Here is a 13,062-nt window from a genome sequence, read left to right as displayed (position 1 = left end):
CTGCTAAAATACGTAAGAGATTTTATAGACATTGCACTTTAGTTATCCTTGCATATTTTTGCACATACTATCGCACTTTATGCCCAGTTCAGGCCTCTCTTTGACTTGTACATAATTGCTGCTAAAATACGTAAGAGATTTTATAGACATTGCACTTTAGTTATCCTTGCATATTTTTGCACATACTATTGCACTTTATGCTCAGTTTAGGCCTCTCTCCGACTGGTACTACCTCACTTGGCATGTTTTGCACTAGATTTTAAAATTGCTGCTAAATACAACGGTCAATTTTTGCATATTTTGCACATATTATTGCACTTTATGCCTAGCATAGGTCTCTTGTCTAGTACCATCTTATTTGCATGCTGCATCAAACGTTTAAAACGGCTGCTACATATAAGTGATTATTCTATGGTATATTAATGTGATATGTTTTGCATTAATTTGCTAAATTGCTGCTAAATACTATGTCCAATTTTTGCTTATTTTGCATATATTACTGCACTTTACGCCCAGCATAGGCCTCTTGTTTAGTACTATCCCACTTGGCATGCCTTGCACCAAACGTTTAAATTGACGCTATATTTAGTGATTATTTTCTATTTTTCAGGTTTTTAACTTGATTGGCTGTATTAATGTAATTGTTTTAGCAAGTTTCATCATTCTTTAATCCTTTATAAAAGTTACTTCAATTGTATTCATGAATGTTGCTATATGGTTGTACCTGTACAAACCGAATAAAGCATTTTGAAACGAAACGAAACGAAACGAACCCATGATTAGGTCAGGCACCGAATCGAGAATTATCGAGTCCATGGACATTTGAGCTCCAGACCCTGCCACGTCGGGAATTGAACCCTGGTCCCGGGTCTGACCTCTGCTTCAGGGTCTGCCTGCTCTAACCAGTGAGCCACACTTCAACAGAAATCTGGGTGCCATACTAAATGCCCTAGAAAATGCTTTTCTGAGAGGCAAGAAAATACCTCCCTCCTGGCATGGAGCTAACATTGTTCATATTTACAAGCAGGGGTGGTGTTACATCGCCTCCAACTATAGACCCATAAGCTTGATTGTCATCAGCCAGAAAATATTTGCTAGGCAGATATTGTTTAGGCTTCAAGCATCACTAGCAGACCAGCACATTCTATCAGATAAACGGGCAGGAGTTAGGGCTAAGGTCAGTACCATCTATACGGTGTTCTGCCTCACGACGATCTGCTGGAAGTATGTCACCCTGACGCAGGATCACCTATATGTTGTCTTTATAGATCCAAGAGAGGCATTGACCTGGTCCTGTGGGATAATCTAAGGAGGGTGCTAGAGCCATATGGTATCCCAGGTCATCTCTTGAAGATCTTGCAAACCCTTTGCTCAGAAACCTATGCACAAGTTAGGTTGATTGCAGGAGGGAATCTCTCATCCAGGATAACAATAAATTGTGGAGTCGGGCAAGGTTGCTTACTTGACCTCATGCCCTTTAGTTCATACATTAATGAAGTGGCAGAATAGTTGACAAACTGTAATTATGATGCTCCCAAATCTATAGGCATTAACATGCCTATCCTCATATTTACCGTTGATAGGCACTGATTATCCCGAAACACATGTGGCCTCCAGTTACTGCTGGATCACTTTATGTCGTTTTGCCTTGAAAAGGTCTTTTGATAGATCCAGCTAAGTTATAATTCATGACATTAAATTCTCACTGCTGCTATAGAGGCTGGATGTGTAGAGAAGGGGTGCCTCTAGAGCAAGTTAAATAGTTTGATCACCTTGGTGTAAGTGTGACCGATGATATGTCCAGTGTACTACAATTTGGCAAAAGTAGAACTTCCCTGATCTGAAGGGCGGCAGCCATAAGAAGGAGAAAACCACCTCCTGTGGAGCTGCTAGGCCAGCCTTCAAAGTATGCAGGGCCATACTTATGCCGAGTGCTACATACGGTGTTAACTTTTGGAGAGGTGCTGATATGTCCATGCTTACCCATATTGAAATTCAATTTATTAGGACCCTTTTTATTTTGCCCACAAGTACACCTCTTTTACACCTAAGCTAGTATATTACTATAATGAAGTGACCAACTGATACTACTAAAACTCATGATATACTGGGTGCAACTCTGGGAGACTCTGAAACTGGAGAACTATAGAAAAACTCTAGTGGAGTTAGTGACTATCGACAAATAAGTTCACATCTCATGACTTCGGCAAATGAAATTTGTATGAGCTTGTTAACATGTACGAAGTTTAACTTGCTATTGCCCAAATGACAAAAAAACATTATCACAAATTGAAATCAAGCTTATTGGGATTTTATACTGACAAATTTGGAAAAACATAAAAACAGCAGGGAGTATAACCAAGAAATTCCTCCTCCATAAATGTTTTTTTTTTAGCTTTGAATCCTATCTGGATAGGATTCAGTCCCTTCAGGCAAGGTACACTTTTCTGTTCAAAAACAATCCTCAGAGGCGTTTTCTTCTTTCTAGATGTGCTGCAGAGTGTGCATACAATTTTGACGCTTTCACAGATTTACTTGACCTGGTAAATCTGGGAATGTGCTTAAATACATGGGTGGATGCAATAGAAAACCCACACTCCACCCATGTCACTCCTTCCTGGCGGATCACTAACTAAATATCGAGAAGCAAAATATCGACCTGCCAAAATATCGTGTACAAAATATAGAATGCCAAAATATCGAATTCCAATCTACACACAGGTAAGTACAAAAATATTGAATCCGAAATAATGTTGTAAATGTTGTAAATAATTAGGGCCAGATGTAGGTAGCTCAATACCGGACGGTAACGGCCGAAATTACCGAATTTCTGCCGTTACCGACCGGTATTGGGCATTTGAGATGTAGGGGACAAAATTAAGGATTCAGTAATTTACTGAATCGGTAATTTAAATTACTGATTCCATAAAATACCGATTCGGTAAATTACCGAATCCTTAATGTAGGGAGCACTTAAGTGAGTGCATTTCTGAGTTAAGGATTCAGTATTTACCACAGACTAAAAGTTGGTGCTAAATATGGAAAACCTTTGAAAAAGCAAATTTGTGCTTTTCCAAAAGTGCCATGTGGCAGACATACATGCCCTTAAGGCATGTATGTGTGCCACATGTGCACCCAAGCACTATTCAGGGGTGCAACATGGTGTCAATGTGACACCCTGCTACCCTTGTAAGTCTTCCCTATTTTACCGATTCAGTATTCACCGAATCGGCAATTCTCATTCATTCCTATGGGCCTCCAGGCCCATAGGAATGAATGTGAATTACCAAATTGGTAAATACCGAATCGGTAATTACCGAATTTTACTGGTTCAGTAACATTTTCCGATTTTTTTCCTACATAGCATTTACGGATTCTAAAATACTGAATCGGTAAAATTCGGTATTTTAGAATCAGTAAATGCAGATTACCTACACATGGCCCCATAGTTTGTTAAAATATCAAATTTTTTAAATGTATTAAAAGTAATGTAAAATTAATGAAATAATAAATATAATTCACTAAAACATACTTAAATATACTTAAATAACCTTAAAATTAATAAATAATTAATGTAGGTAAAAAATAACCATGCATTTTTATTTTTTAATACGTATATATTAACTTGATATTTAAAAAAAAAATATTCAATAGTTTTAGCGTAGGATAGCGGGAGGGAAAAAGTTACTATTCCCACTCCAGTGAGTGCATCAGTAGGGAAAGCGTTGGATAGTGGGAGGGTAAAAATTACTATTCCCACTCCAGTGAGTGCATCAGTAGGGAAATGGTTGGATAGCGGGAGGGTAAAAGTTACTATTCCCACTCCAGAGAGTGCAACAGTAGGGAAAACGTTGGATAGTGTGGGGGTAAAAATTACTATTCCCACTCCAGAGAGTGCAATAGTTAGGAAAGTGTTGGATAGCGTAGGGGAAGAAATTATTATTCCCACTCCAGTGAGAGCAACAGTAGAGAAAGCGTTGGATAGCATAGGGGTAAAAATTACTATTACTATTAATTATCAATACCAATAAAAAACATAATTGAAATGAATTACCAATTCTAAAATATTTAATACATAATTAATTATAACTACCAATGTATATTAGTTATTAAAAAGTAATCGCCTATTAATAATTAATTAACAACAAATTAACTGTCAATACCAAAAATGTAATAAGTAATATAAAAATGACCAATTAATAATTAATTAACAATAAATTAACTTCCCACCCTATTCCCATATAAACCCACAACCCACACTGAATAATAAATGAATACAATTTACATAATTAACAATTAATCAATTAACAAAAATTAATTACCAATTCATTAAAAATAAATTAATTATCAATAGAAATAAATACATATAAATATTTACTTAGTTACAATTACATTACTTCTCACCCTATTCCCCTATAAACCCACCACCCGCAACAGAACTAAAACTGAAAAATTAAATAACATAACATTTATTACTTTAAAAAACTTAAACATACATTACAAAAATAATGTACACGTTTAACACATTTGCTAACATTCGTTAAAGCCCCATTGTTCTCCACAAGAAAATACTTTATCCACAGAGCAAGCCCTCTTGCTTTCCCCCACCATCTTTGACAGAGATAAACCCCCTTTCCATTGTGGATATATGTTTCCTCCTTGCCTTCTCAGAAGTTACTTTCTCACTGCATCGAAGCTTGAATCGTGCCTTATGAAAAAGTTTGCGAGTACAAACATATTTACAGTTTTGGACATTAACCTAGTTTCCAAGGCATTCCGTATCTCAGACCTACCAGTTCATACTGCTCTCACATACTAATAAAACAGAGATTTGAGCTTCTATGAAAGACCATCCAGAACAAGTAGCCTTGTGGATAAGGGGTTGAAATAAAAGTTATAGTGTTCTAACATTGACATAAAATGTTGCTTACCATCAAGTTTCTTCACTTTGACAGGGCCCTGGTAAAAGGCACATTTTTGTACCCATATTTCTTGGACAGTTGCAATATCATCAGACCATCTCTAAGTAAAAACAGAAATATAAAGTTATTGCTTAGAGATTTATGATTTTTAATTTATTAAGTCATATAACAAATTGTATCTCAATGAAAAACAATTAATCTTAGCCTACTTTATACAAAATTGCTTTAACATGTCTATATTTCTTTCAGGTCCTGTGCCATCCTTCGTGGATTGAAACCAGAACACAATTTGAGGCTTTAAAACAGCAAGTTTGGACCAGGAAGCAGACAATCTCAAGAGAAAAAGAGAGGGACTTGCATAGATCATTGAGTACATATATGGCATCCTGTTGTAGTACTTGAAAGAGAGATTATGGGCCTAATTATGAATTTGGTGGTCTATGGGATCGCCAAATTTGCACTGGAGGTGTGGTGGCAGTCATGGAATTCCATATTACAACTACCAAGGTCAGACCGCCATAGGACCGCCACAAATGCCAGGTATCCACAATCCCTGGAGGTGGTGCGGTGGTCAGAAGCTGAAATTTGCCACTGCCAAGCATATTTGGAGTTTCCTCACCACCACAGTTTTCATGTTGGTGAGGTCCCCATGAAAACATTTGCATTGAGGAACAAATGGGGGCCCTACAGGGCCCTTTTTTGCCTAAGGGCCATTGGATGCATGCAGGGGGACCCAAGGTGTGCCCCCGTCTATATGCACCCCCTTTCCTGCACAGCATGGACTACACAGTCCATGCCATGCAGAAACTGGCTTTGGCACTCCAATTGCAATGCCTTTTTAATTGGCACTGTCGTGGGAACGGCATTGAGAATTGGTGTTGTAGGAGCAGGCGATGGCATAGCAGCCCCCTCCCACACCATCAAACTAACAATCAGGTCCTTAGTCAGGGGCAGCAGGTGATTCCCTTGTTTAGTTTCAAACATCTTGGGGGGAAAGTGCAAGTAGGGTATTCCTCATAGTCAGAGGGAGGCCTACAATTGTTTGATGATAGTAGATTTTTCGAGAAATTTTGATAATTCAATAACTGGAAGAGATTTGCTTTTGAGTGATTGGTTAAAATCAGCTCTCCTGCCTAGCTCTCTCAAATGTATGTCATTGGTATGAATCACTTTTTTTGTAAGGCACGCTGTTTTGTAATGTTTTCAGGCCTCATGGTCACATCAGTTTAGAGTTTCAAAAACAGCTAGACATGCATGTGACACCGTTTCCCATAGAACCATTTTCCAGCAGTTAGCTGAAATTAGTAAGGGGCAATGTAGACATTAGCTGGTTTACCATTAAATAGACAACTCTTGTATGTGGCAATGCTCAAGGACAATGCCTATGCTTCTATGCATTTTTAACAGGCCACATGTGTTCTATGTTTTTACTTTAAGGAATCACAGATGATCCCCACCCCCTCAAAAAACAGTAGCATGGTTGCACAATGAATAGTAGGTAAACAGAATCAATAAGCAGAGGTTTGCAGATGCCGTGCTTTAATACCAAATCCTACCTACTTTGAGGACACATTCTGAGAATCCTTGGGCCATCATCAGACACCTTCTTCTGCCTAAGTAAAAAATCTGTGTGCATCTGCACAGTATTCCAGTATACACACACAGTAGTCTAAGTAGTCAGTTCTGCAGCGATCTCTTGTACATGTTGGGGCATATTTCAAAACTCCTATCACCACCAAAACATCACTTTCAGTGACGGTGTGGTGATGGACGGAGTGTTGACAATACAAGCACTCACCCCCAGTCAATTGATCTGGGTTTAATCCATCACCGTTCTTTAGCTCACTCCGCCACCCCAGTTCAGACATGGCCATATGCAAATCATTCTGACCCTGTGCCTTATGTGAACAGTCCAGCCGGAACTGCCAAGCCATGTCTTCCCTGGACTGGAATCAAGCTTCCCAGGACCGGTTTCTGGCATTACGACCGTCTTCAGCCGGGATTGCTTGATTCCAGTGGCAAAGTCAAGTCAAGTCAAGTCATAAAATTTGTATAGCGCACTACATACCCAGAGGGTTTCAAGGCGCTTAGGAAGGGGAGGAGGATTATTTGTCAAATATCCACGTTTTAAGCTGCTTTCTGAACGCTAGGTGGTTCTGGGTGAGGCGAAGGTAAGCGGGGAGTGAGTTCCATGTTTTAGCAGCCAGGTATGAAAAGGATCTGCCTCCCATGGTGGTCTTGTTGATTCGAGGTACAGTGGCGAGGGCTTGGCTGGAAGAACGTAGTTGGCGGGAGGGGGTGTAGAAGGACAGTCGAGAGTTGAGGCAATCTGGTCCGATGTCGTAGAGTGATTTGTGTGCGTGGGTAAGCAGTCGGAAAGTGATCCTCTTATTGACGGGTAGCCAGTGGAGGTCTTTAAGGTGACCAGAGATGTGTTCGTTGCGTGGGATGTCTAATATGAGCCTGGCTGAGGCGTTTTGGATTCGTTGGAGTTTCTTCTGGAGTTTTGCGGTAGTACCCGCGTAGAGGGTGTTTCTGTAGTCTAGTCGGCTCGTGACCAGAGCGTGGGTGACTGTTTTCCTTGTTTCGGAGGGGATCCAGCGAAATGTTTTTCTGAGCATGCGAAGAATGTTGAAGCAGGAAGAGGATACGGCGCTGACTTGTCTGTTCATTGAGAGTGAAGAATCCAGGATGACGCCAAGGTTCCGTGCGTGGTCTGTCGGGATGGGTGCATTTCCAAGGGCTTCCGGCCACCAGGAGTCGTCCCATGCAGAGGGGGATGTACCTAAGATGAGGACTTCAGTTTTGTCTGAGTTCAGTTTCAGACGGCTGTGTTTCATCCATTCGGCAACTTCTTTCATTCCTTCGTGTAGGTTAGTTTTGGCGGTGCTGGGGTCATTGGTGAGAGAAAGGATCAGTTGAGTGTCATCTGCGTAAGAGATGATGTTGAGGTTGTGTTGGCGTGCGATGGCCGCGAGGGGGCTCATGTATACGTTGAAGAGGGTGGGACTGAGTGAGGATCCTTGGGGTACGCCGCAGATGACTTCAGAGGCCTCGGACTTGAATTGAGGAAGGCGGACTCTCTGGGTTCTTCCGGTGAGGAACGAGGTGATCCATTCAAGTGCTTTTCCTTGGATTCCGATGTTGTTGAGGCGTTGTAGAAGGGTGCTGTGGCAGACTGTATCGAATGCTGCAGAGAGGTCGAGGAGGATGAGGGCGACTGTGTCTCCATTGTCCAGTAGAGTTCGAATGTCGTCTGTTGCTGCGATGAGGGCGGTCTCAGTGCTGTGTTTTGCTCGAAAGCCAGATTGTGAGGGGTCGAGGGATTTGTTGGCTTCGAGGAAGGCGGCGAGCTGGTTGTTGACGGCTTTCTCGATGACTTTGGCCGGGAATGGAAGAAGCGAGATGGGGCGGTAATTTTTGAGTTCGGTGGGGTCCGCTGTTGGTTTTTTCAGAAGGGCGGTGAGTTCAGCGTGTTTCCAGTCTTCTGGGAAGGTAGCGGAGTTGAAGGAGCAGTTGATGACGTCTCGGAGGTGCGGTGCTATGACGGAGTCTGCTTTGTTGAAGATGTGGTGAGGGCATGGGTCTGTGGGGGATCCTGAGTGGATGGAATTCATCAGGCGGATGGTGTCCTCAGTGGAGATTGGGTTCCAGGCGTTAAGGGTGTTCACGGGGGGAAGATGGTCAGCAGATGGTAGGGTGGGTTGGTTTCCGGGTTGGTTGTCAAAGCTGTTGGGGATGTCTGCAATCTTGTTGTGGAAAAAAGAGGCTAGGGAGTCGCAGAGGGTTTGAGAGGGGGTGATGTCGTTGGAGTTGGCCGATGGATTGGAAAATTCCTTGACGATGTTGAAAAGTTCCTTGCTGTTGTGGGCGTTGTTGTCAAGTCGATCCTTGAATGCTGTTTTCTTGGCTTTTCGGATCAGTTGGTGGTGAGTGCGGGTGGCGCTTTTGAAGGCGTCCTTGGTGCTGGTGGTTGGGTCTTTTTTCCAGGCCTTTTCAAGGGAGCGGCAGAGTTTCTTGGACTTCTTGAGATCATCGTTGAACCATGAGGCTTTCTTGCTGCCAGGTTTGCTTTGACGTTTTTTCAGTGGAGCTAAGGTGTCGGCGGTGTTGGATAACCATAGGGTGAGGTTGGTGGCGGCTTCGTTGGCGATAGAAGAGAGGGCTGGGGAGTTTTGAAGGAGCGATGCGGAGATTTGGTCCGTGGTGATTTTGTTCCAGTTTCTTTGCAGGGTAGGTTGGGAGTGGTTGATGCGTTTCGGCTTGTTGTAGGTGAAGTGAACGCAGCTGTGGTCAGTCCAGAGGAGATCCGTAGTGTGGCTGAAGGAGACATGGTTGCTGGATGTGAAGATGGGGTCGAGTGTGTGACCTGCGATGTGGGTGGGGGAAGTGACTAGTTGTTTAAGTCCGAGGTTGACGAGGTTGTCCACGAGGGTGGCGGTGTTGTGGTCGTTTATCTTTTCAAGGTGAAAGTTGAGGTCTCCCAGAAGAATATAGTCTTTGGAGGGGAGCGCGTGTGGAGAGATGAAGTCCGTGATGTCTTCACTGAATTTTGCGCGGGGTCCTGGTGGTCTGTAGAGGAGGGTGCCTCTGAGTGTGGTCTTGGGGTCGATGTGGATCTGGAAGTGAAGGTGTTCGGAGTTGGCGAGGTTGGCGTCAGAGCTTGTTGAGATGCGGATAGATTTCTTATGGACGATAGCGATTCCTCCTCCTGTGTGGCTGGTACGGTCTTTGCGGGTGATCTTATAGTCTTCAGGGATGGCAATGGTGATGTCTGGGGCGGAGGAAGCATTCATCCATGTTTCCGTAAGGAAGGCGATGTCCGGAGAAATGGTGTCTAGTAGATTCCATAGGTCAATGGCGTGCCTGTGGACCGACCGGGTGTTGAGAAGGATGCATTGTAGGTGGTTGGGGTCGGGAATCTGTGGTGTGGTTGTAGCGGAGATGTTGTCGGTGCCGCTGAATTTGCAGGAGTAGCAAGAGAAAGGTCAATGGGTGTGTCCAGGAGCGGCTTGGACGCAGTTGGGGGCGCGACCGGGGTTAAGGGCTAGGAGGGAGGCGGCATCGTAGGTAATGCGGGAGGGCTGGGTAGCGCGAGGGGCAGGGGGTCTGGCGCTGGGCGCGGTCCAGGCGCGGACGGGCGTAGACGGGCTTACCTTTGGCGCTCCTTCGGCGCGGGTTGGGCGCGGTCGCTGCGCGTGAACGCTGCGCGCGGGAAGAACTGTCATATATGGATGGAGGAGGGGGAGGGGCGAGGGAGGGTCAGCAGGGAGACGGGCCGGGATGTGGGGGACGGTCTCTGAGGCACCACAACAACAAGTAAGATGGCGGCAGTGAAATAAAACGAAACTGGAGGAAGGCTGGGGCACAGGCAATCAGCAATGACTATAGTTTACTTTAGAGAGCAGTCTATGTAATGGACACTCAGCCTAGCTGTAAGTTCGCACTGCAGTTGTGGAAAGCGCGACTCAAGTGCTCTATTCAATGACCCCAAAAGCGCTAGCAGATAAAAATGCAAATGTTAGGCTTTTTTAAATCTACTCGCACTATAGCGCTATACAGCGCTATGCTCGCACTACAGCGCTATGCTGTGAAGGAGGCAGCAGGGGCGATACAGGCTTGAGCAAATAACGATACCAATCCGGAGCAGGGGGCGAGGGGAGCGGCCGCCTTCAGCAAGCGTCAGGACGGTCACAGAGAGTATGGGTGTGGGAGCAGGCTAAGTAGTCCGTGGGAGGGAGGGTCAGCAGGGAGGCGGGCCGGGCTGTGGGGGACGGTCTCTGAGGCACCACAACAACAAGTAAGATGGCGGCAGTGAAATAAAACGAAACTGGAGGAAGGCTGGGGCACAGGCAATCAGCAATGACTATAGTTTACTTTAGAGAGCAGTCTATGTAATGGACACTCAGCCTAGCTGTAAGTTCGCACTGCAGTTGTGGAAAGCGCGACTCAAGTGCTCTATTCAATGACCCCAAAAGCGCTAGCAGATAAAAATGCAAATGTTAGGCTTTTTTAAATTTACTCGCACTATAGCGCTATACAGCGCTATGCTCGCACTACAGCGCTATGCTGTGAAGGAGGCAGCAGGGGCGATACAGGCTTGAGCAGTTGTGGAAAGCGCGACTCAAGCGCTCTATTCAATGACCCCAAAAGCGCTAGCAGATAAAAATGCAAATGTTAGGCTTTTTAAATTTACTCGCACTATAGCGCTATACAGCGCTATGCTCGCACTACAGCGCTATGCTGTGAAGGAGGCAGCAGGGGCGATACAGGCTTGAGCAAATAACGATACCAATCCGGAGCAGGGGCGAGGGGAGCGGCCGCCTTCAGCAAGCGTCAGGACGGTGATCAAGGGACTCACGTCTGAGCATACCTTTCCAACTTAGGGCGAACAAAGAACAAAGAAAAACCAAAGGTGGTGATGGACGGACTGTTGACAATACAAACACTCCCCCCAGTCAACTGATCTGGGTTTAATCCATCACCGTTCTTTAGCTCACTCCGCCACCCCAGTTCAGACATGGCCATATGCAAATCAGTCTGATCCTGTGCCTCATGGGAACAGTTCAGCCGGAACTGCCAAGCCATGTATTTCCTGGACCGGAATCAAGCTTCCCAGGACCGGTTTCTGGCATTACAGCCGTCTTCAGCCGGGCTTGCTTGACTCCAGTGGCAAAGTGAGCAAGGGACTCACATCTGAGCATACCTTGCCAACTAGGGCAAACAAAGAAAAACCAAAGGTGGTGATGGACGGAGCATTGACAATACAAACACTCACCCCCAGTCAACTGATCTGGGTTTAATCCATCACTGTTCTTTAGCTCACTCCACCACCCCAGTTCAAACATGGCCATATACAAATCAGTCTGACCTTGTGCCTCATGGGAACAGTCCAGCCCGAACTGCCAAGCCATGTCTTCCCTGGACCGGAATCAAACTTGGCAGGACCGTTTTCTGGCACTACAGCCATCTTCAGCCGGGCTTGCTTGACTCCAGTGGCAAAGTGAGCAAGGGACTCACGTCTGAGCATAACCTGCCAACTTAGGGCGTACAAAGAAAAACCAAAGGTGGTGATGGACGGAGCGTTGACAATACAAACACTCACCCCCAGTCAACTGATCTGGGTTTAATCCATCATTGTTCTTTAGCTCACTCTGCCACCCCACTTCAGACCTGGCCATATGCAAATCAGTCTGACCCTGTGCCTCATGGGAACAGTCCAGCCCGAACTGCCAAGCCATGTCTTCCCTGGACCGGAATCAAGCTTCCCATGACTGGTTTCTGGCATTACAGCCGTCTTCAGCCGGGCTTGCTTGACTCCAGTCGCAAAGTGAGCAAGGGACTCACGTCTGAGCATACCTTGCCAACTTAGGGCAAACAAAGAAAAACCAAAGGTGGTGATGGACGGAGCATTGACAATACAAACACTCACCCCCAGTCAACTGATCTGGGTTTAATCCATCACTGTTCTTTAGCTCACTCCGCCACCCCAGTTCAGAGATGGCCATATACAAATCAGTCTGACCCTGTGCCTCATGGGAACAGTCCAGCCCGAACTGCCAAGCCATGTCTTCCCTGGACCAGAATCAAGCTTCCCAGGACCGGTTTCTGGCTTTACAGCCGTCTTCAGCCGGGCTTAGTTGACTCCAGTGGCAACGTGAGCTAACGTCTGAGCATACCCTGCCAACTTATGTCGAACAAAGAAACACCAAAGGTGGTGATGGATGGAGCGTTGACAATACAAACACTCACCCCCAGTCAACTGATCTGGGTTTAATCCATCACTGTTCTTTAGCTCACTCTGCCACCCCAGATCAGACATGGCCATATGCAAATCAGTCTGACCCTGTGCCTTATGGGAACAGTCCAGCTCGAACTGCCAAGCCATGTCTTCCCTGGACCGGAATCAAGCATCCCAGGACCGGTTTCTAGCATTACAGCCTTCTTCAGCCGGGCTTGCTTGACTCCAGTGGCAAAGTGAGCAAGGGACTCACGTCTGAGCATACCCTGCCAAATTAGGGTGTACAAAGAAAAACCAAAGGTGGTGATGGACGGAGCGTTGACAATACAAACACTCACCCCCAGTCAACTGATCTGGGTTTAGTCCATCACTTTTCTTTAGCTCACTCCACCACCCCAG

General features: G+C 45.1%; 1 protein-coding gene across 1 annotated transcript in view; it reads right to left on the bottom strand.

The window, feature by feature from the left end:
* The window catches only part of LOC147706970 (cysteine-rich secretory protein 2-like), a 104,044-nt gene that overhangs the window by 69,146 nt on the left and 21,836 nt on the right, over window positions 1-13,062 (bottom strand). The window contains exon 3 of the mRNA XM_086925154.1: window positions 4,932-5,022. Within this exon, the coding sequence (XP_086781280.1) occupies window positions 4,932-5,022 (91 nt within the window). The remainder of the gene's footprint in view (window positions 1-4,931; window positions 5,023-13,062) is intronic.

Source organism: Lissotriton vulgaris, chromosome 6 (assembly GCF_964263255.1).
Source record: "Lissotriton vulgaris chromosome 6, aLisVul1.2, whole genome shotgun sequence".
NCBI classification, from domain to species: Eukaryota; Metazoa; Chordata; class Amphibia; order Caudata; family Salamandridae; genus Lissotriton; species Lissotriton vulgaris.
Note: the sequence above shows the minus strand (reverse complement) of the source record. Positions and strands in the feature narration are given on the sequence as shown.